Raw genomic sequence first — 25,335 nt, forward strand, 5'->3', positions numbered from 1 at the left:
TTCATACTGGCACAGGCAGATGAGATGTCCATCATCGTAGAGCAAACCGCTCTAGGTCACACAAACATGTAACACTGTCCTATGTTTTTTACCTGAGCACAAACCTCCAAAGGTTTATATACACTTATGTGTGCTCACGGAACATCATCCTTAGATAACTAAATGCCGAAGGCTCAGCCCAGGCAGGGCAGGAAACTTCTATTCTGCACTGATCTACATGCATCAGCTGGACTCAAGTAACTGATCTAGACAGTCAAATTAATAGAAAGATCTTGAAGTGATTGGTTTGATTTTTTTTTTTTTTTTTTTGGCGGTACGCGGGCCTCTCACTGTTGTGACCTCTCCCGTTGCAGAGCACAGGCTCCGGACGCGCAGGCTCAGCGGCCATGGCTCATGGGCCTAGTTGCTCCGCGGCATGTGGGATCTTCCCGGACCGGGGCACGAACCCATGTCCCCTGCATCTGCAGGCAGACTCTCAACCACTGTGCCACCAGGGAAGCACTGGTTTGATTATTTTTTAAGCAAATAACTCAGTTATTTCATTAGCTTGCTCTTTCAGTTGGTGGGAAGAGGGATTGTTTTATCTGGGTCTTTTGTGGGACACAGGCTATATGGCCAGTGGGACTCAGATACAGTTTGGCATTGGCATTTTACAGTAGATCAGGGGTCAGCACAGAACTGATTGATTATTTCAAGTTGATCTACAAAAAAAAAGGTATTTCTTTATGACAAAGATCTAGTCTTTAACATGCAAGTGGTTAAATACAATAACTTTTTCAGGGCTGTGTGCTCTGACAATATAGTTTCTGTTGCTTATGAAATTGATCACTGTATTTACTTGCTTCTCTTTAGCACTGGTTGTCATTGTAGCTTCCAGTGCATCTGTATTAGATGCTATATTTGGGAGAAAAGAAAAGTACAGATATCATTAAAAGAAAATTGTCAAATTATAGATGAAACAATACATGGTTCTCTCTCATAAACAAGATAAAGTGATATACAAACCTACATACACACATCTATACCTACACACACACACACACACACACACACACACCCCTCACACACAACCCACACACATACACTTATATCCACGTCTATGGCGAGAAAGCAAGAGAATGTGCAAACCTCCAAAAACCAAACCTCAAGATCTGCCTTCTTAGAATAGCAAGAAAATGAGAAATTGCAGAATCATTACAGAGAGCTACAAATGAGCGTACAACCCAGCAAGCCTGTGGAAGCTGACTCTCCTGAGACCTGTAAGATTCCTGTTCAGAAAACAGACTATGTATCTGCTGCCTGGGGATATCTTTGTGTACGAGGAGAGTGGATTTCTGCAACTATGATGAGGCAGCGCATGATTCCAAAAATTTACCAGCAAAGATGTTCCTCCAAAATTCAATCCAGGGGCCTTAGATTTTTTTTTTTTTTTTAACCGACATCTGGACTGAGAGAGTAGTTTCTTGGCCCGACAGTTCACTAAAGTGCCAGACTTTCAGCAAAAAAACAGCTGTTTTGTGCAGAAAGGTTTTCTTTATAAAGGTTTGTCATTTTTCCTACTGAAATGGGATTTTTTTTTTTTTTTTGTATATCAAAACAGGCCAGACTTTTGTCCTTAGGGGCAAAACCAGGAGCAAGACAGAGGGCTATGCCTTCCACGACTTCCTCAGACAGAGTACGCAGGACTGACAGACTCTAGCAAAGTCTTAGCCCATGAACGGAAAGAACACAAGGGACAGCGGAAGACACAGCTTCCACTTCTGAACAAGGAGGTACAGATGCTAATGCAGCCCAGCTCAGTACACCCTCCACAGTTACTACCGTTTCAGGAGTCTTCAGATCGACGGCGACTTTCACAGCCCACTAGTCCAGGGATCCTCAAATCCGACAGATGGTCAGTATCATCCACTTAAATGAAGAGATCCCGGGTTGTACCCCGCCCCCAGAGGTGGTAGCTTTGGCATCAGTATGTTTTGAAAGTTCCTACAGGGAATCTCATGTTCACCTTTAGTTCATTCGGCCTTCCACACACATTCTGCACAAATCCGTCAACTGGATATGCAGCCGTTTCCAGAATGTCTTTTCACAAAAAAGTTTCCTGACCCCCCACCCCCACCCCACAACAAGTTCAAAAGTGCTTGCACTCTGATCAGATCTCACTGGTAAATAAATGCCTTTTTCTACAGGACAGCCGATATCTAGCTGAGTCAATTCAGTTCATCCCCGGCTACTTTTCTAAATACCTCAATACAGGGTCTCACTCAAATTCTTCACTTTCTTTCAAGAGTAGAGGAAGAGTTTGATTTACACAAATACCTATGTACTAATGACACAAACAAACGTGCCAGATCAAAAACAACTACTTATATTATTTGTTCACAAAGGTAAATAATTGTTTCTTTGCCTCATATGTGATTCTGTGTTTAATGCTTGTTTCCTCCACTAAACTGTAAGCTCTACCAGAGCAAAAGGCCTGTGTCTGTCTTGTTTGATGCCATATCCTTACTCCCCAGCACAGGGCTCGACAGAGTGGGCTATCAAAAGATTAAGTGACATGATTAGTCAAATAAGTAAATAAAGAACAGGGGATTCAGAGATGTGGTTTAGCTATTTCTCTATATACAATTATTACCCTGCTTCCTGTTTACAAGAAAAATACATAAACATATATCTGCAGATTAAACAAAACAATGGAAAATCTGAAACCTGATAAATACGTGCAACTACTTCAGCAATTTAAGATGAAATACTTGTTAAAGCTCAGAATAAATTCAGCTCTAAGAATGACAGACGTGATTACGTGTAGACCATATCTCAACGACCGTTAAGTTAATGCTGACTTTCTAATCATAATGGTAACTCAGTACCCATTTTACAGATGAAAAAATTGTGGCAGCAGCCAAAAGGCAGAAACAAATTAATGCCAGACACAGAAGCTTTAAACATTCATTTTTCAGCTGTGTGAGCTCCACTTACTACTACACATTTGGCATATTTGAAAAGTGGTATTTAAAAGTGTCATACAGAGTTCCTTTTCTGCGGGCAAACTTCTAAGAAAGAATGGATATTGAATTTAAAGCACATAAAAGGATACACAAATAGTTATTTTCTCTGAGCTATATTTACCCATATTTAAGTTGATGAGTGTAATATAGCTACATTCCTCTTCAAAGCAAATTTCAATTGAAGGCTAGTTGGAGAGAGAAAGTTAAGAATGGCTTTTCAGGAATGACAGACAAGTCCTAGATATAGTAGTGTAACCAAGTGCACTCACAGAAATTAAAAAGGGAAGTGTCTTACCAATAATAAGAAAAGAAGAAATTACCTCCAAGTACAAAGAGCAATGCCAATGGAGTAGATGTGCTGACAAGACATGAGTAATATTTTCCACATATAAGAAAAGCTTTCATCTCAGAATGCGTTTTCAAAGCTATTTCTGTACCTTAATTAAGATCTCTAGAACTCACTGGAGTGTTTTTTTCTCCATTTACTAATATATTAACTAAGGCACAGAAATGCTTGCCAAAAACCACATAAAGAGTGAGAAAGTCAGCTGGATGCCTAAAGACAGAAAATGCCTACTCTTTTAAACTTTTCTTGAGCTACAGAGGGCTGCAGGGAGATAGATGGGCATATCTTCCACTGCCTTTCTCTGAGACATCACCCCACACTCTCCCACCACACCCCACCCCCAATATACTAATAATGGGAGGGCATCAAAAGTGATACCCACCTTGTCAAGGCTTATTAAGTTCATCAGTGTTCCTGGACGTAAGTGCCGAAATAGTCATCCAATCTTTCAGTCTCACTGTGTTTCAGACTCAAGAAAGCAGCTCTAGGGAATCTTTTAGCCTGAGACAATATGAGAGCTTATCATATTTTCTTGCGTAACTTTTCCTTAAAAACTTTCTTCAGAGTAAAACAGAAAGGAGAAATTATGCAATGTTATGTTCTAACAGTAGGAACACTGTCAGCCCAAACCCTGACCTTACCCTACCCATGTAAGCAGGAGGTCTCTGGAAATTGAAAACGTCAAGGTCAGTTGTAAGTGTTTGAATAAAATAGGATGATGCCTGAAATATCTACAGATAAAATATCAAGACCATTTACCACTGATTAATTAGATTAGCTATTAGAAACAAGTCTATTTTTGTTTTTATATCTAGAAAAAGAAAAATAATCCTTCTAGTTGGCAAAAAAAAAAAAAAAAGCACCAAGTAATATTTCACTTTATCCACATCTTTACTACTCTGAAAACATAAAAATCATGCTCACAAAACATCACATAGGTGGAGAGTGGGAGGCAAGAGGGAGAGAAAATTTAAATTATACTGTTACTGGGCATTATTTTTCACATTATTTTTCAACAATGGGACATCTTGTGTGGAAACAAACAGCCACTTTATCAAAGTTCTGCAAGGCAGGAATCTAATTTCTTCCGTAAATGCCACAGGAAATCTAAATATTAACTTTCTGGATGACACAAAGGAGTAAACATTGCTAAAATGTGTTATATAGAGGACTAAAAATGTCCCTACAAACTTCTGGAATTCAGAAAAGCTGTTAGGGACAATTCACAAGGGAAAATAAAGCGCAGATAAAATGCATTGTATGGTTTCTTCGAAAACCTGCAGAGCTTCTTGAGGACGGGAACTGCTTCATATACCCTCTGTGTCTATTTTATTCACTAGCACAGTGCAATGAGGACAAACAAGCTTTTGTGTGTTACTAACACACCAATCTAACAAAATGTGTTTCAGTAATTATAAAATATACCGATTTTTCATTCAATATGGAGAATTCAGTTCATAAACATTTTTCAAAGAACACTGTATAAACCAAATAATGGTTTACATTCTGACATAAAAAAGAACTAAAAACTATGTAATGTTATCAGTGATCTTTCTAATTTGCCAGCCCTCACTACCCCCTCCCAAAGTCTCTAAATCTCTATCCATCTCATCATTACTTCTTTTCTTTCCCTCTCAGAGGATGTTCTTCCCAAAGATCAGCTATTACAGTTATACTCTTACATGCCACAAATAAGGCCTTCCTTTCCAGACATCTTTCTCAATGTATCTTCACTGGGACAAAGTGTCCTCTTTAAGACGGTGGGTGCTGGAACCAGTCAATCCAAGTATAAATCCTGACTCAGCTGGCACTGTTACCAGCTATGTGACCTTTGATAAATTAATTAAGCTTTCATCGCCTTAGTTTCTTCATCTTCAAAATGGGTTTTAATAATGTCTACTTAATAGGTTTGCTGTTAGAATGAAATGAGTTCATATATTTAAAGAACTTAGAAGATTACCTGCCACCTAGTAAGTGCTCAATAAATGTTCAAATTTTTCTCACTGCACTTGTTGGCCATGGAGCAGAAGATGAATAAAGGGCATCAGAAGAGTGATAAACATGTGTAATATTTGTTAAAGGGAAAGGGAATAGAAGCTGATCAGGTATAAATAAGAAGTGACCAGCAGTACTGAGTCCAGTTAATGTCAGTGATTGCTCTTTTGGGAATTCCACTTCTAGGTATAAACCTAAGAGAATGAAAACACATGTCCACACAAAAACCTATCCACAAATGTTCATAGCACCATTATTCATCATAGCCCAAAAGTGGAAACAACTCAAATGCCCATCAACCGATGAGAGGATAAATAAATGTAGTTTATCCATGCAATGGAAATTCCATAATAAAAAGGTATGAAGTACTGATTCATGCTACAATATGGATGAATCTCGAAAACATGCTCAGTGGAAGAAGCCAGTCACAAAGGACCATGCATAGTATGATTCCATTTATATGACATGTTGAGGATAAGGAGTCTATATAGACAGAAGGCAATTAGTAGCTGCCTAGGGCCGGGACAGGGGAGGTTGGGATTATTGAGGGGGGAGGGTAAATGGCACAGGATTTCTTTTTGGAGTGTTGAAAATGTTCTGAAATCAATTGTGGTGATGATTGCATAATTCTGTGACTATTCTAAAAAACGTTTAATTAGATGCTTTAAATGGGTGAATTTCGTGGTACATGAATTATATCTCAACAAAGCTGTTGCAGATTAAAAAAAAAAAAAAACGCAGCAAGAAACCAGAATACAATGGCCTCAACATTCGCTGCACTGCCCACATGGTAGGTTTTGTACTTTAGTTCTTTTAGTTCCTCCCTTTTCTATTTTAGAACTGATTTCTTGAGATTTTTACTCACATTTTCCTAAATAATTTCATGCTTAATTATTGAGATTGCTGTCTTATTTCATCATTTTCCCCTATGGACATTGACAGTTGATCAATTTAAGAAGATATTTGCTCTGATTACCTAATTCCCTGAATTTCAGGGATACTTTTGAGTCTAAGTGTCTTGTATCTGTTGTGACTTTAAGGCAAAGAAAAGAGTAGAGTACTAATTAGATAGATATTAATTTGAGAAACTCCTTGCTTTAAAAGAGAACTTTTCAAAAGACTTAGTGCTCAAGGCTTTGTAAAAAGATACCTGCTCCAATGGTGGGACTAGGACCTGCCTTCTATAAGGTGAAAAAAGGCTAAATGTGCTCCCCCAGTTGGTAAGGCCATTTACTTTCTGGAGCACCTATCGCTTTTACCAAATCATAACCTGTTCCCTGAACCTTTGATTAGTCATGTGTACATACAGAACTGATTTCAGGGCTTGTGGACGAGTCTTGCACAACATCATCAAAGGTTTATTACCTCTAGGGACTGAGAACACTTACAATTTGCAGGAAGAGATTTCTGAGTTCTACTTTAAAACAAAATAAATAAGCGTTAATGATTAACTCATAATCTTCAACAATTTTTTAAAATAAGTCTTCGTATACTGTATTCTCACTCATTTCTCTCTCTCACATACACACAGACACACACACACACGCGCGCGCGCACGCGCACATGAGCATGCAATTTGTTTCAGGGTTTGAGCAAAATAGGTTTAGGTAGGTCTCCTTGTATACATACTGAAAACATCACTGGAGTAGTGGCATTTTGACTTTATAATCACCAAACACGTGAGAACTGAATATACCCACATTCTTCTATACCCACTGATAAAGAATTAAATGGTTCATTTTTTAGAAAAGCGTTCACAGACTTTAAAAAAAATCAATTTCGATGTAATTCTGTATCAATTCTTTTCCAATAAGTTATGAAGCCATTACTTTTAAAGGGGTTGCCACAGTTCTACAGGAAGAAATAAAATGACCTAGTACATGCTACAGGAACTTAAAAGTAAATGTTATACCTGAGAGTCTATTTTGAAACATACATCTAAGTAAATATCGACACTATTAAGCAATAGGAAATTTTTGCATTTCTGACTTAAAGGATGGTAATTCTATTGCCATGTTAAGAATGAATACTCTAAAAACTAAAGAATTCTTCATAAAACCCATCTTAGTTTTTCTACTATTTAAGGAATTAACAGAGCCAGAGACTCTATTTCTCTGGGAAAAAAAAAAAAGTTATTTATGAATTCTCTTTGGATCTATTTTTAAGGAATTTGGTTATGAGCCTGGGGAGTATCTTCTCAGGAAATACTCATGATGGAAAAACTTGGTACGATGGTTCCATCCAAATAGGCTTTTTTTAATTACTTAATTTGCTAATAAAAATTATAATGAACCAAAACAAATAAATTAAACCACAACTTGCTTTTAGTCAAATTCTTTCTCAAAAGACATTGAGGGGCCTCTGTTTAAAAAGCGGTGATAGTATCTCATAGTAAGTAGGAGCGCGTTTTCTCCCTTCCAAAGTTTGTGTAATATCAATTCACCAAATGAAATAAATTCTGAAAGGTATATTCCGCTGTTTACATATTTTCCATTTTAGCATGCTAATCTTATTTTAAAAAATGACACTATTTATTTGGTGTAAATTGAGGAATCATTCTCCCCTTCCCTCATGTCTGGTGTCACCTGCCCTGTTACTTAGTGGTAAGTGCTGAATATATGTTGAGTTTAAAGGAGATACTTTGTAAACTGACACTCTTCCAGAGGTGATGGCAATCAGACTTGCTACCTGATTTCCCACAACTGAACAATGAATGACTTCAGGCTCTAAGGACATATGCTAGTATTATTTTCAGGCCTGCCAAATAAATAGTTAGAAATATTTAAAGCCTTTAAAAGATACTGCCCATCATAATTATCCAAATGTCCTTGCATCCTTTACACACACCAGCTTTGGTATTGGGAGCTTCTCTCCTGCTAACAGTTCGGTCACTTCAAAACTAAGACTATTCTTACTTTCCATTAAAAGAATATTTCATTAATGAGTACGGTCAACTGCATTGGTGTCAATGACTGAGAATTTTTTGCAGGATCGGTAGCCAGATTCAGGAAGGCAAGCTTTCCTCAAGCATCTCTAAGGGAAGTCCATGTCAATAGTTCTAAAAAGATGTGGGCCGGTTGCTTGGAATCATTAGCAAAATTTCGAGGAGGAGAGAGAGGAAGGGAGTGCATTAGAAACCTATGGTGGAAAGAAAATTCCTGGAAGCTTGGAACAAAATGAATCGAAGTAAGAAGTAAAAGATACAAGTTAAAAAAATAATAGGGCTTCCCTGGTGGCGCAGTGGTTGAGAGTCCGCCTGCCGATGCAGGGGACGTGGGTTCGTGCCCCGGTCCGGGAGGATCCCTCATGCCGCGGAGCGGCTGGGCCTGTGAGCCATGGCTGCTGAGCCTGCACGTCCGGAGCCTGTGCTCCGCAACGGGAGAGGCCACAGCAGTGAGAGGCCCGCGTACCGCAAAAAAAATAAAATAATAATAATTCAAAACAAGATAAGTTTTTAAAAATGCTAGTTACGTAGCAAATGAATAGGACTTTCTCCAGTAGTTATAAGGATGTCAGGAAGAGGGAAGAGGAGACTCAGGTCCTGGGCAGAGAGCAGACTGTGCTTTACTTGTTGCTATGTAGGAAGTTAAATGCTTAGGGAGGCACATTCCATCTTTCAGGTCAGCAGGGTACCATTTAGTACATTACTGCTGAAGTACCCTGGTGACCTGAATGAATTAAGGCAGCTTCCAAAGGTGCTTAACTTGCAAACACTGAGAGCTCAGGCACTCGAAGTGATAAATATTCTATGAGTCCTTTACTATTTAATATACCAAACACCCCAAAATGCCAGCAAAAGGAAAGTTTCTTTAAAGGGAAAGAATTCTGTTATGATAGGAAAGAGTCAGGTAACAGTTTGAACCAGCAGTCTCTCCTTCGGGCTTGGAGATGCCCGCAAGAGGTGTAAGTTCATCACGCCAGTTGACTGCAATCGTGGGTGCAAACCCTACCAGCCAGCTCTTATGTTACATTGCATCTGCAGTGTCTTTAAGGGAATCTGTAACTTGAAGGAATAAAGGTGGGCTCCAAAATAACTAACCCTGGACAAAACAGTCATTTGTCTCTGAGGCCCCCAGCCCTTCTCTTCCTTTTGCACTCCCTGTTCTTCCTGTTCTCAAGTATTACAACAAAATGTTTTCATTAGCAAAGCTTTATACTGTAGGTGAAGGCTTGGGTTGAAAAGAGACCAGAGTGAGAACCCCAGCACGTGCTCTTACTATCTGTGAGGACTTGAACAAGGAGTTTTGCTCTGAATCTCAGTTTCCTCATATGTCTTAATGGGAAAAACAACCTATAACTGTTGGGAAAAGTAAATGAGATAATGCACATAAAATGCTTTAACTTACGATTGTTGTTCAAAAAGTTGTGCCATTGATAAATGGATAAGTCAAGTATCAATACAGTGTCACTGACAACAAACTGGCATCAGAAGAAGGGATATTTTTGGTGAGATTCTTTCCAGTAGCTTGTAAATCATACAAAGACAGTCAATTACCAACTCTAGCTATAAATGAGGCTCTTCTCGACACAAGACACATAATCATGGACTGAAAATCAGTATGTGAAACTTTTAAAGCTTTCCTCCCAAATTCGAATTAAGCAATACAGTTGGACTTATCAATAGCTCATTTCTTTCCATCCTCAGCACTGCATTCCACTAATTTTTATCAGCAGATATCCAGGGACAAAGAATTCTTCAACCCTAACTGTCCTCCACACTACTCCCTAAAAATTGAGTAATCAGAAGATATAACCCTAACATTTATCCCTTAAGCAACAAGGAGAGATAAGTGTATATTCTATGCCTCCTAATATTTCCAATGAAAGAAAGTATTTAGGAAAATCTGTATCAATAAAGTATTGAGAATATGGTCTCAATACACATTTATATTTACATATACATATTTAATATATGTACGTATTATAGTCAAAGCTGCAAAAGTACTTTTCCTTTAGGAAACCTAGAGTGTTAATAAAATATTATAAAACCGAGTGAAATGAAATGTCGCCACATGTAAGTGTTATTTGTGATAATACAGAACTGTCATTACAATAATTTACCTTTAAGCAGAATTCTCGACAGTACTGCAGACTGAAGTTAGAAAGATCTTCCAAGACTCAAACTAAAGTAGCATCCTGGTTCTACAAGGGAATTGACTGAAGTTATAATCTGACACATTTTGCATTCTTTTTTTTTTTTTTTTTTTTGTGGTACACGGGCCTCTCACTGTTGTGGCCTCTCCCGTTGTGGAGCACAGGCTCCGGACGCACAGGCTCAGCGGCCATGGCTCACAGGCCCAGCCACTCCGCGGCATGTGGGATCTTCCCGGACCGGGGCACGAACCTGCGTCCCCTGCATCGGCAGGTGGACTCTCAACCACTGCGCCACCAGGGAAGCCCCATTTTGCATTCTTTAGTAAGTGGTTCTCTTCTTCATTTTCTAGGCAATGCATCAGTGGCACCATCCTCGTGTTTAAAGAACAACATAAATGTTCCAAGAAATAGAAAAGCTCTATCCTGCTCTGTAATTCCCACCATAACCTTTGTCTGAAACTGACTAACAAAGTTGTACAATGCAAGAGAGCAATGAGTCAGCCAAGATATACAAGTGACATTGTTCTACATCTACTGAAGACCCAAGAAAGGAGTCACACTCAGCCTTTTGACCAACCATTGTTGAAAAAAAGCATGGAACCTTTCAAGGGCTAGTATATGGATTCAACCCTTAATTTGATTAATGTCCCTGCCACATTGGAAGAACAGAGTGAGTTAGAAAGCATCACCTTAGAGAAGATGGTTTGTATCCTTCCTCATTAATGGGACACAACCTCCATAAACAGAGACATTTAAAAACCTGGCCCAGAGGAAGTGCTTAATGAACGTTTCTGTATTTATCAGAAGTAGAACTTGGGACGTCATTTGGGCATTCTGCAAACAGAACGTCAATCACCATACTCCTCTTAGGTTACAGAATCTTCCTAATGGGTTCTTGGGGGCTATGCCTCCATCGTTGTTCCTCTTTTGAATAATCATATCATCATAAGCTCTCCCGCAATACACTGATGATTTGGGGGGAAAAAGTGCCTTTGAAGGCTTGAATTATCTGAATAATGAACAAATCTCCACGTCTAATTGAACTCAGCCTAAGCAGAGGATCAGACTCCAAGCGAACTTGGTAAAGCATTTCCAGTAGAATGCAGGCCGGCCAGATGTTCTGGAAGCAGAACCGTGGTCATTATGCACATGCCAGCTCCTCCCCCCCCCACCCCCCTGCCGGGCCAAGACCCTTTCGGCAGCGCAAGGCCTGCTTAACATATGACTCTGGCCGCCTTACCGCGTGCCATCCTAGGACCCATCTGAACATTTCAGCGATTTTAAACGAGCTCCACTGACAGGGATGTTTACATGGAAGCCAAAGAAACAGACAGGGAGAGCACGTTCATTATGAGATATAACACCTTTGTCTGCATTCCCTAAATGACCTCAGGTTGGGGGACACATAGGGATTTATTAATTTGGGTTAAACCATACCTACACTTCACATGAGACAGAATGAGCACAAGTTATACAAAAACAGTAACATAAATCCCAAAGTCTGAGTTGACATGGTCCTGGAGTGAAATGAGTGGTAGTGCCAGAGTTTTTACTGCTTCTCTGAAGTGGAGGGGTGTGTGTGTGTGTGTGTGTGTGTGCGTGTGCGTATCTGGAAGAAGGGAAATGCAGGAAGCTCTTAGGGTGGGGCACCGCCCTATCACAACCCCATCCCTGATGTAACCACCGTCCCCCCTCACACATTAGAAATTCATCCAGGTCAAGCGGTTCCTTTAAAACCAAATGCACCTTGGGAAAGATCTGAAAGTCATTTACACCTTTGGATGCACTACTCTGCTTTTATGAAAAAGGCTTCTTTCCTCCTTAATGAAAGGAATGCTCATTTTCTTTGGGGAATTAGATGGGTAATCTCACAACACGGAGTACTTCCATGAAGAGAAGTTCCAGATGAGGAAACAGTAAGGATTTCAGCAAAAGAGAGAAGAGAATAACGGCGTGTGCCTGATGTGTGGGGAGATGGTAGCACTAGTTAAGGAAAGATGTGTCAGAAATAAAATAGGAGGATTCCAATGACACGCTTTGCTTTCTTTAAATTTCGTCTGGGTTTGTTAACAATTTCACACATTAAAAATCATTTTCTCTATCCTGACATGGATGTAATAAGTTGTTAATACCTGGTCTAAAGTAGTCCTTCTAGGGATTGGTATGTATCAATATATATATATATATATATATATATATATATATATGTGTGTGTATCTATCTATCTATTATGTATCTGGATAGACAGACATTTTTGGTCATTTCTTCCTAGTGGAATACAAACAGGGTTCTCAGCTCCTAATGTAGTGTATATTTCTCGCCATGTGAATGCAGTGAGAATGCCCATATTTGTGCTGGAGTAGCCGTGTTCCAACACATGGCTGTGCTTCAGTAAATGTCAAGCTTAAAAACAGAAGTAGACATAGTAGTAGGGCTGGCCAATTACATTGTGATCTGAAAACACTAGTGATTTATTAGTTGCTATTAGCTAACCAGCTGACCTCTATTTGATCTGTATATTTATTAGTTATAAGTATTAGGCAAGCATGTATTTTTCTACTACAGAAACTTGTTTTCTCAACCTCTGCCTTGTCTTTTTATATGAGAATACAACAGAATAATTTGAGTTGTGATTACTTTTTTAAAAAATAAATCCTGCAACTGAAATTAAATTTCACACTGCATTTCAACCTTGAAAGGAACAGAAATCTGAAACTAACACAAAAAGTGCAAAATTTTCCATCTTCACGTTAATGTTTAGCAACAGAAAAGAAGAACTTTTGTTTATCTCTGAAAACAGCTTTCTTCATCTAAACAAATGACTAGAATAAGATTAAGAAAAACCTGTTTTGTTTTTTTAGATACACACACATATTCCAATTTCCTTTTGCACAATGACTTTTATGCATATGGGTACCACGCAATCTCCTAACCTCTTTTACCATCGCACTGGGACAATGACAGTTCAATAATTGAGATGGTACATATCGGGTATATTTGATTTTAAATTGCAAAGTTGGGCTCAGGCCTATTGAAATGAAAATGCTTGTAATTCTTTATTAATTCCAAACTGATTGGGTTACTTTTTCCTACCAGTTAAAAAAAAAGAAACAGCAGAAAAGGCAGGTGAAGCTAATTATTCCATTTTTTATTTCCTTGCCACATACTTTGCCCGGCGTGGTTTTTGCATTCTCTTCTGTGACCCTCCCCGGCACCTTGATTTTAGTTCTTAACCCGGATTCTTTCATCCATAACATGGATAATGAGAAAACTCCAAAAATATTCCTTGGGGTAATGTTACACTAAAAGTTACCTAGGACTAAATCCCACGTGTCGTCCTTTGCTCACCATGGAGACAAGAGATTCATTCACTGCCCTCAGCCAATTTGAAATCCAAATATGAAAACAGCATTATGGAATTCAGACAGATGATTCTCCTTCACAACTAGCAGATGCAGGAAGAAAATAAAAAACTAGTATAATTAAGCTTTTGACTTTGAACCAGCGAAGCTGTGAACACCTCACTTAAAAATACAATATAATATCATCAAAGCAGCTAAAACACAGGTGTGGCAAGTGTATTTGCATGCCCTGCACGGGATGCTGGTCGACCAATCAGCTGGCCAGAAAAGTCTCGGTCATTCTAAGGCAAGAATAAGGTAAACTGTAAATCTGAAATATTACCAAAGTCTTATTTGTTCTTTCTCAGTTGGAACATGTAGTGCTAAGTGGTTTTCATTGAATCTTTTTACTGGACACTTTAGAAAAGGATTGAGATCATTTAAGGGGTAGACCAAATTGCAGTGCATTCTTTTTTTAATGAGGGTTGGAAGTAAAGGAGTTTCTTTAATATGTCTCAGTTCATGCATTAGTCCATTATTCATCTTACAAATATTTATTGAGGATTCATTATGTGAATATCAATCGACAGAAATTTGTAAAGGATGCAGAGGCTTGAAATTGGGAAAACATAATCAAATCTAATAAAGTGCTTAGCTGAGAACACTGTGTTGGCATTACATACAGATGCACACACACACACACACACACACACACACACACTTTACCTTGCAACACTGATTGTAGCCATCTATGCATTCAGTACTTATTAACCTCACTTTATAGACATTAAAAGGGAAGATTAAGGTCAATCTGCAGTTTCTCTTTTTTTTTTTTTTTTTTTTAACTCTTTTGCGGTACACGGGCCTCTCACTGCTGTGGCTTCTCCCGTTGCGGAGCACAGGCTCCGGACGCGCAGGCTCAGCGGCCATGGCTCACGGGCCCAGCTGCCCCGCGGCATGTGGGATCTTCCCGGACCGGGGCACGAACCCACGCCCCCTGCATCGGCAGGCGGACTCTCAACCACTGCGCCACCAGGGAAGCCCAGCAGTTTCATTTTATCGTTTGAATTTCCTAGCCCAATTTTGCTTCATCTTTAAAATTTCCAGAGGAAAAGAGTATCAAAATTTAATAGTGCTTACTGCTTCAGAGAAGTTTGCCTGAAGAAAGGAGTAAGCTTTTCTTAACAATAACAAAATTCCTTTAAAAAACAAATCCTAAGGTAAAGAATACTGCCAGAAAATGAACACAGCTTTGTTTGTTTTTGCAGTCATCGTTAGCAATAGACATAAAGGTATTCTTTTTCTGAGTCCATATGGAAAAATCATCAACACATTCTGCCCCTGGGTTCTTTGCCAAAATACCGTAACCCACAAGCCTTCTACCTTAAACATGAAAGGAAAGGTGTTGTTCTGGTCAAATAAAGAAATAATTTTTACTAGCATACGTCTAATGTTAAAGCTGCCTAAATCCTGCCAAATACATTAAAACAACATCTGTAAAACAGATTTTCATTAAATTGATCAGGTTAAAGTTAAGCAGCTAGGCAGATCATGCTTTTAAGCTACCCCTTAACCTTTAACCTTTAACCTCCTTAAACTGGAATAAGGACACACACATCTTTGAGGTAATACTGCTTCAGGCTGACCATGCAAGTGGTAAGTGGCCTATTCAAATTGCCCCGACAGATCCCCACATTTGGAGTGTTATGAATCAATATGCTGTCAATGAGGAGAAGAGCTGTTTACTCCCAGCTCTGTATTTGTCTTTTAACTGCTACTTGTCACTTTCCCTTGAAGTCTGAATAATTCACGATGCAAAATGATGTAAATTAAACTCCTAATGAAAATGAATTTTATATAGGTGATTATTATCTAGTCATTAGCTCAGACACCATTTTAAGTCTAATTTTAATATTTTCGCCATATTACAAACCATCATTTTTTTCCAGGCCTAGGCCAATTTGTTAGGGTCTCATTTAAAAGCAATTAATGTTACTTATGGAGCAATTTTGCCGACACAAGCCGACCAAGCTTGCTAATATCCTCATTACTGCACTTGAAAATCCTCTGGATCTGACTCACTCAGTTCCTGTAAATCAGTTTAGAAACAGCATCCTCAACACATTGCTACTCCGGAGGAACTTTTGTAGTGACTTCTAGAAAGAATGAATGCTCCTTGAAGGCTAATGCAAAATAATATAGTTCAATTGCCCAATACCAAGTTTCAATGGCTCCAATATTTATCTCTTCCATCTTCCTTTAATTCAAGGTAAGTTTGTTCAAAGTGTGTTTTTATTTGTTTGTTGACCATTTTTAGACACCACACCGCAAGGACACTTGGGTATTTAAGAGATAAGCAAATAAAGAAGATGGGGGAAAAGTCAATTTATATATGACATAACATTTTTAAGGTAAGAGTACATATAGCCTTTGGTTCTGAGATCTAAAGCTCTCTCTGCTTTAAGGCCCTCTCTATAAGCAAGTTCAATCTCATCTGGTTGTTACACTTTCAAAGACAACATCCAACTCTCTCTGAAAAGGAACTTCAAGGGTAACCCTGACACCTAGCAAACTGCTCTATAGACAGTGAGGGTAGTCAATCCATACTCATGGAATGAATGGATAAACTTAATACACACATACACATGTGTAAATAATCGTCAAACAATTAGATTAAATAACCTTTCCTGAGAAAATAAACAGGAACGCTCTACCTTTCTTTAGCTTCCCACATGATATTAATAAAACAGAAAATTTTGTACATTTATATCTTCTATTCACAACGTGTTAATTTAAAGTGTTAGAGGGGCTGTGTGAATACAAACACAGTTCATGAATATTCTACATAGCTCCCAGGGTCGAGATCTATTATTTATACAAACTTACTGTTTATTTTTTTTTCTCCTAGGTGTTCTAAAAGTTTTAATAGTTCAGGTATCAGCAGAAGAAAAGTTGACAACTGAATGGCTGTCAACTGTTGCTGTAAAAGCTATGAATTATAATACAATTAATCCATTATATTACATTTGCAATACCATCAACTTAGAAGCTTTCCATCTTATGTCAGGGCCTGTACTCCCCTCAAACTGTATAACCCAAATCTAATGCTTTCATTATTGATCCACAGAGAGCCGATATTACAGGAACAACGTTACAAATTCTCACACCACGACTTTAGGTTTTCACGCTCAGTACATCAATCCAGGATTTGAACTTCAAGAAACAGCCCAAACAAATAGTGGCAGGCCAACCCAAATAAATAATTCTTGCCCCTGCTCGAGATAGCCACAATCTGCTCTTTTTGTGGTCTGTTTATAGTTCGAAAGAGCATTAGAAGAGCCATAGGTATTATAATCACTGGTTGCCTCCTGATAGTATAGTTATCACTGATTTCTAGTATAAATCAATAGATAACACTTGCAAAATGGATTTTGTAATCATATTTAGAGCTTGTTACGATGACTAATGGTTTGCAATTTTTTTTTTTTTTTTTGTGTACACGGGCCTCTCACTGCTGTGGCCTCTCCCGTTGCGGAGCACAGGCTCCGGATGCGCAGGCTCGGCGGCCATGGCTCACGGGCCCAGCCACTCCATGGCATGTGGGATCTTCCCTGACCGGGGCGCGAACCCGTGTCCCCTGCATCAGCAGGCAGACTCTCAACCACTGCGCCACCAGGGAAGCCCCTATTTTCTGAATTTTAATATCCTCTGGACAAAAGAAGTTTTTAGAAGTTACCAAGTTATTCATCATAGAAATGAATCTGTTACATTTGTACATGAACCAAGACAATCCAGCCAATCCAGTAAACAAACTGCAGAAAATAAATTAACCAGTAATTAGGGTTCAGAAAAAGTCAAGACAAGGTATGTAACAAATGATGTTCATCGCTTGCGTGTGTTCATTACATCCGTATATATATTTTTTTCCCCTGTAATATTAAAAGTCTAGTTGCCATTCAATGAACATTTTTACCTGAGCCACACCCACTGAGAGGGTTAAAAACTTTACTAGCTGGGAAAAGTCATGCAAAATAACAACAGAGTTAAGTAGGAGACTGACAACTGATGCTAAGGGAGCGCGTGTTTTTACTCAATACCACCAGGAGCTTGCAGGGAAAAAAAAAACCCAAAAACCACACATTGTGTTTGGATCATCCTTGTTTGTCACCAAACAAAAGATGATGCACTCACAGGGCAGCGCTACTTTTGTCCTCTGCTCCCTGAAGCCATTAATACTTAGCTAAGAGGGTTGCTATGTTGTTTTTGATCAATCAATAAAAGAGGTTTAAGAGTATTATTTTATATACGGAAACACTCAGAAAAGTGATTTTATTTCAGGGCAACCAGTAGAGTGATCAATCCCACGGAGATACGTGTAAAAGGGACATATGGCAAATCCTTTAAATATATTTTCCGATTCCATCTACTTCAACAGGCTCTGCATTTAGCAATGTGAAGCAGAAACTGTGGCTCTTGCCCTTCTCTATATTTTTTTTCCCTCTCTTTTTTCCTTAACTTGCAGATTTGTGGTCCAAGCTCCAAAACAGTTAATTCCCTCCTCTACTCTGCGCCAACAGAAATGGATGACACTGCTTACCTTGTAGAGCTTCAGGGCTGCCTCGTGCCTGTGATTGGTAGTATGCAAGCGTAATTTATCCACGCTGTTGGTGTAGTAGTCACAGGCGTTACATTTTAGGTGAACAGGGTTGCCAATGGCAATGCACTTCAGCCTCCACTCATTGCTTTTGCCCCCTTCTTTAATGTGAGCCACAAGTTGATATTTCTGCATATGTTTATCAGTCTTGCAGTGGAGCTGGAAGTTGGCTTTGAGCTGAGTGTTGTAGTTACAGAGCTTGCACTGGTAGATATCTCCAATTACAGCCCTCCATTCCTCTTCTGGGAGGGAGCGCTCACTGCTCACATGCACGCTTAGGGCCTCCAGGCTGTCAGAGGTGAATTTGTTGCAAACAGCACACTGGAATAGCTTCAGCGCTGGGTCACTGATATAAGGTGACAGCTCTCCTGCAGTAAGGAGGGACAGGTCATCACCCATTAGCTGACCACTGGCAAGCCGGATTTCAGGCGGCAGCTCATTATTTACTACAGGAAAAAAAAAATTAAGAGGAAAAATAGAGACTGGAAAACACAGCGCACACAAAGGAATCTGTAAAATAAAGTCTTGACAAGGAATGTGCTTTCTCTAGAGCTTAAACTATAAAAAGCTATAATAGGATTGAATCAGGATCAATTACAATCATCCCTTTCAACTTCTAAATTCCCTCATCAGATAGCTTTAATTACTCCTACTGGGCATGATGTCATTCTGAAATTTGTATTTTCGAGGGCAGGAAAGTTGATCAATACCATAACAACACAGTCACGTGCTTGCAATTTAAGCACCTAGATAAACTTACATGAGCACTAATTGTTATTTCGCAATTCGTCTAAAAGCGTGATGAGATTTGGCTAATACTGTATGCGTGCCTTGCAATCTGCCGCCAAATATCTGGGGTAAGGTAACGGTATTACTGTTCGTTTAATTATCTTCAATCACAGACCTTAAACTATTTTTCAAAAAATTTTCACGAAAAATAATGGCATCCCCTTCGGAAGCTCAGGTTTGATATTTGAGTGCATAATTGCCGAAATCGAAGCTATAAACCTAGTAAGGTATCACTAACGATGACAGGCAATTAATGACAATTAGTATTTGTTCATCAACCTGTTACAGGAAAACAAAGTTTGCCAACTCCTCTTCTGCTGTCCTTGCTCCCTTAACTCCTGCCTCTCTGAAGTGAATTCAGGTTTGAAGTGAAGCACAAATGGGTGGATTATCCAGCTTAAAGAGAAAGTCCCTTCTAGTAAACTGTCCCCCATTTGTTGGCACTCACCACTTTATCTGGGTGCATCACGCCAAATCAAAATGTGATGAGAAACTAACAGCAGTGCGGAAAAGCAGTAAATACTGACCAAGTCCCGGTGCCAGGGCGGCCGCTGTCGCCGGGTCCAGCTGGAAGGGATTGATCATCAACTGCGGGTCGCCGGGGTTTTCCAGCTTCATCCCGGTCAGGCCTATGTTCTGGGCTAGGTAGTACTGATACAGCTCCGCCTCGGCCGGGGCGAGGCCCAGGTGCAGGTTATGCTGGATCTGCTTCATGTTCTGCTGCAGGAGCATCATGTTGTGCATGTGCTTTTCACTGGTCATGTGAATCCGCAGGTTCCGGGCCACGTTGGTTTCGTAATCGCACACCTCACAGCGCCAGGTGGGTTTCTGCTTGGGTTTGGACGGAGAGGGGGTCCCGCAGCCACCGAGGCTAGGGTTGGAGGTCGGGGCCGAGTGGCCGAACACCTGCTCGCCGTTGCCGTTTTGGAGATTCTGCACATTGTTCAGGTGCTTGTCCGACTGCATATGAATACTGAGGTTGCCTTTGGTAGTGGTAGAGTAGTTACAAACCTCACAGCGGAAGGGTTTATAGCCACACGTGTAACTCTCGCCCCGGGCGAGCCTGGGGTGAGGCTGTCCAGTCTTACAATAAACACAGGAGCCGCCCGGCTCGGGGTGTTTCTCCTTCATGTGGGCCTCCAGGGTCTGCTGATACTTGTAGTGCCAGTTACATTTGGGACATTTCAGGGTTTTGCATGAGTTCCTTGAGTGCATCATAGTCATATGACCCCCAAGAGACCTCGAGGACCCCAAAACCGTGTCGCACTTGGGACACTCGATGCCACTGCCCGGTGAGCCGTCCCCGCCGGGCCCCGGGGTGCTGGGGGCGCTCGGGGTGAAGCCGTGCTGGTGCAGAGCGGCCGCGCCGTCTTCGTCCCCCCGGGCCGTCTCACTTGCGTGAGCAGCCGTGGCACCGTCTTGGCTGGCACTCGCTTCCGCCAAGTCCTTGCCACTGATGCCGTAGCCGGTGGCGACACCGCCCCCGGCCCTGACGGCGGAGGCCTGCTTTTTCTTTTCTGGGTCGTCAGAAACAGTGGCCGAGGAGGACGAGGGGCCCTTTTCAATGAATTTTAGCACACTGGATGATAAAGGAGAAATGCTTTGGTTTAAGAGAGGGAAATCTTTGTTACCAATACTATCGGTGAGTTCACCTAATGCTTCCTCGTCGTCAAGTTCATTGGAGTACGCATCCTCTTCGTCCTCATCTCCCGCCTCGGTGGGCTCGCTCTTGACCGGGCACCCCCCGTTAGGGTGCAAAGTGTTGCTCTCTTTTGGCCTTTCACAGTTGTTGTTCTCTTGGTCTTTGCTCTCTGACGTCTTGCTAGACTCAGACGATGAGTGGCTGAGGGAGATGGAGGTAATCGGGGTGTTCACTACTAAACTAGACAGCCCCCCCAGAGTGACTTCAGCCTTTGGCATTTGGGTGATCCCCAGTGGCTGCTCTGCTGAGCCGGGGGTGTTCGCGCTCCCCTTCAAGAAGGCAAAGTCAGCCGGCAAAGAGTCACCATTTTCAACATGAAAAGCGCTCCATAAACCGCGGAAGGTTGGGTCGGGTCCTATGAGGTTTGTAGTAGAAAAATGGGGATAAACAGAAGTGGATTTTTTTGGTTCCAGAAAGCTTATAAGAGGTTCTTTGTCTTTGCCGATCCCCTGTATTATGGCGGAGACGCATTTGTTACCGAGGAGCTTCTGTTCCTCCTCGTTAAGGGTCATCCGATGATCATGCACAGCATGGGTTACGAATGACCTGATATAACCGAAAGACAACTTGCACAAGAAACACATTAAAACAGGTTTCCTTTTCCCATCGCTAACACAACCATCGAATTTGGACAAGTCCACATTGTTGGGGACATCTTTGGACACACAGGAGTTTTTGGCTGAGCCATCACTGGTTAGATAGTCTTTCTCTCTCTTGTGTCGGAGATCATAGACACGGAAACTGTGCAACACAGGACCAACTCCTGCTAGTGCTGAGGTATTTGGGAAAGCCTGATCGGCCGTAAATGGTTTCCCGAGGGATGAAGCGATATGAAAAGTGTTGATGATCTGTGGGTAGAACGACAGAGGTGCAGAAGCAGAATGATCACTCTTCTCTCCAGCCGACGCCAGGGAGTCCAGAAACATCGCTGTAGAAAAGAGTTTGCTATTTGCCCCAGTCTGTGCATTCTGCCCACTTTCTTTGGAGTCCTCAATTATATAAGCTGACCCATCAGGCTGGTAAACGATCTCCCCGGTTAGATTTTCCACGTCACTGTCCTCTAACTCGCTGATCTCGCTCTCGTTGTCATCCTTCAGGGCCGGAAGGCGGGCATTCGGGCAGTGGTGTTCCATGTATTTCTGTAAACTGGGAAAAGAAGTAGCACATTCGTTGCACGGTATCTCCTTGGCTGAGGTAACCTGAGTGGCAGCTGCATTCTCGACGCTGAAACCCAGCAAGACTTCACTTTTGCGCTCATCGGTTTTCAGGTTGTCATCTGTGGAGCTGTTTTCCCTGTCAGGCTCCATCCCTGCAACTTTCTCTGGCACCTCATTATCAAGTTGTGCCGTTCCACATAGCTTTGATGTGCTCTGCCCATTTTCCTGCCTTGAGATAGGAGGGGAGTCACAGGTTTCCATGGCAATTGCTACATGGGGATCTCATTTCATCCAGCCTGTCAGGGACCTGGATAAAAAATAAGGTGAGAGGAGCCATTTTTATTAAATAACGACACAGCTCACTAATAGCCCATCACTAATTTACAGCTGCTGTAAACTCATACTATCTAAAAAGGTGAGGGGAAAAACTTAAAACCAGCATACCTATCTATCACAGACAGACTTTGTATAAATGTAGCAAAATAATGTAGATAGCTATCACAGGCATGCCTAGACATCCAAAGTGTTTTTGAAATCACTATGAGCATTCATCACAAATCTAAAATTCATATCAGTAAGCCATATTTTCTTTTCATTCCTGTTTTCTGAAAACGGAGAGAACATACGTAAAAGCTTTAACACCCCCTTTAATAGAAATCTAAATGGCTTTCATAGATGATAGCAGGAATAAAAGGACAACACAAATAACTTGTAATTTTTTAAATTTACCTTTTACTTTATCAGGCAGTGACTAGAAGGGGGGATGCACGTGGGAGGGAGACCAACAATAAAGGAGCCTTAAAATGAGAAATATTACAGTCACAGGCAGCACGAACCAAACTCTTCTCTGGTTTTCATTTTGCCGGTAAATCAGCTTACTACAAATCTTCCTTGTGCAAAAGCTCTCAGCAGGTATCTGGCTGGCTCTGATTAAGCACCAATCACAATTCTTCCCCACACTTCAGTCACCTCAATAGGCACCAGAACAGAAATTAATATTTACTGCAACCAGTCCTATCATCCTAGGGGACAAATCGTATTCACTTTTTTTATTTTTTTCCACTGCAATACGTAATGAACACCATTCCAAATACCATTTTGATGTTATCAATCCTGGTGAGTTGCCCATCTCTCAACCGCTGCCTCAATCAACATCTCCTTTGGCTTAACAAATCATACCCAGGCACTACTGATGAAAATACTTCAATCTTTTTTTTTTTTTTTTTTAGCTTTCTCCAGGCAAGCATCTTAGGCCATAAACTCCCTTTGTTGAGAATAAGATGCACTCTGCAAAGCCATATCAGTTTCTGGTAGCATGGCAAGGTACCAGGGGAAAGTTGGGCATAAGTTGGTAATAATGCGTTCCCCTTCTGTGTGTGAATATGTATGTGTGTGCCCACTTGTGTGTGTACCTGCAAACCTCAGCTACTGGAAGAGCAGCTTAATTAGGGCTTAAGCTTCTCTGAGTCCCTGCAGATCTCTCCATTTGCAGAATGATTCCACTATACACGAGAGCTGAGTGGTCTCAAACTTTAGTGCTTGTTTTCATTCTGTGACCCAGGAACCATCTTGATTTTATGAAACAGGTAACCCATCTTCTTTCAAATCTCCAAACAGAAGGGACTCAGAACTTCAAAGCAAAAAGCAAAAAAGAAAGTATCAACACTTTCTCGCACGCTGACAATTTCTGAAACAAGGAAGGTTGACGCAGCTATACTGCATTACGTGTTCTATTGGGGACCTGGCTATACTGCATTATGTATTATATTGGGGAGGATGGACATGCGATGACTCACCCTGGATGCCCCTCCCACCTCTACATTCTATTGTGTAGACTTCACAGTGGCAGAGAGCTAAGAAGAAAAACATAACTCTGGACTCATCAATATTACTAGGCATTTTAGAAATTCCTTTTCAAAAGTTCTTCTATAAGAAAGACATCTTTGAAGGTCACTGGCATATTAAGTATGAAGAATAACTTCTTCATACTCTCTTTACTGTAATCAAATTTCATCTTAGCTAAATCAGAGAGGAAGTGATCAGTTTCAAATACATCAAAAGATCTGCATGGATTGAAAATAAAATCAAAATTCGTTTTGGTATCTAAGATGGTTAAAATGACATTCTAATTGCTCACAAATCAAACATCACAAAGCTTAGTGTGTAATTTTAATCATTGAAGAGCTCCAGGTTAATTATCCTCACGGCATGCATGCAGCTTTTAAAACTCTCTGAAATAATCTGATAAACCCCCAAAAGCGTGAAAACCTAATAATTTTCTAATTAGTCCACAAACATTAATGTTTACCTTTGCATTTACCAAATCTGTACAAGGTATACATACTGAAGGCAGCCAAAATGTCTAAAATAGAATCCCTTGAGGGACTAAAAGATATGAGGAAGACAGGAAGAAACTGGAGAGGTGGAGTTGAAGCAAGGTGGTAAATAATACTAAATTAATGATCCTAGATTAAAATGTAAAGTTCCAGGACCCAAAGTAGTTATTTTTTTTCTTTCCTATGATGACTTCGGCAGATATGTGGAAGAAAATTCACCTTAATTACAAGAGTGAGGAAAGTTCTCAAACACTTTACAGCTTCGTAAAGAAGCTTCTGAGCTATTTTTATTATTTGAATTCTCTTTTACCTCCACGCCTACAACAGTTCTCAGCCTACAAAAACACTTACTAGAATTATTACACACATGCTGAATGCTCCCCAAATGAGTTATACGTAATGTGCAGTTAATAATTTTGGCCAGATGCCGAATGGATTCTGCAATATTTCTCTATATGAAATACTGCAGAGTCCATTCATGGACTCATGTCAATATTTCTCTGTATGAAGTAGATCCTCTCTTTTTATTTTATCTTAACAGAGCCAGAAGTAACTTCCAAAAATGTAACGACTTATTGCTATGTGAAAAAAAAATTATGAAAACTATACTACAGTGTCCATCACAGATCACGGCAATGTGGCAGGATATATTTTGTTACAATACTCCCACATAACTTTACACAAAATTGCCTATCAAGTTCTTCTCACAAGCTACACATTAATCAGAAACTAAGTCAAATACATAGTAAGTCTTCTCTGCAATTAAATTTACATTTAATTCCAAAAGCAACAGTAACAAAACTATCTGAACTGATAGAGCTAGTAATAGATTTACCTGATTTTTAAATTTGTAGCCATAGACTATGACCATGGCAGTGTTTACCAGCATGTTTGGATGGAATCGCTTTAGTTTGTG

The 25,335-nt window shown here is 40.3% G+C and overlaps 1 protein-coding gene across 1 annotated transcript in view; it reads right to left on the bottom strand.

The window, feature by feature from the left end:
- ZFHX4 (zinc finger homeobox 4) overlaps window positions 1–23,592 on the bottom strand; it is a 158,689-nt gene extending 135,097 nt beyond the window's left edge. Inside the window, exons 1-2 of the mRNA XM_089899031.1 lie at window positions 19,752–23,592; window positions 18,379–18,881 (exon numbers count right to left, since the gene is read on the bottom strand). Of these exons, the coding sequence (XP_089755157.1) occupies window positions 18,379–18,881; window positions 19,752–22,344 (3,096 nt within the window). The 5' untranslated portion in view covers window positions 22,345–23,592. The remainder of the gene's footprint in view (window positions 1–18,378; window positions 18,882–19,751) is intronic.
- Window positions 23,593–25,335: the final 1,743 nt, after the last annotated feature.

This window comes from Delphinapterus leucas, chromosome 17, assembly GCF_059928025.1.
Source record: "Delphinapterus leucas isolate spDelLeu-1000000601 "Yukka" chromosome 17, BTC_Dleu_Yukka2, whole genome shotgun sequence".
Lineage (NCBI taxonomy): Eukaryota > Metazoa > Chordata > Mammalia > Artiodactyla > Monodontidae > Delphinapterus > Delphinapterus leucas.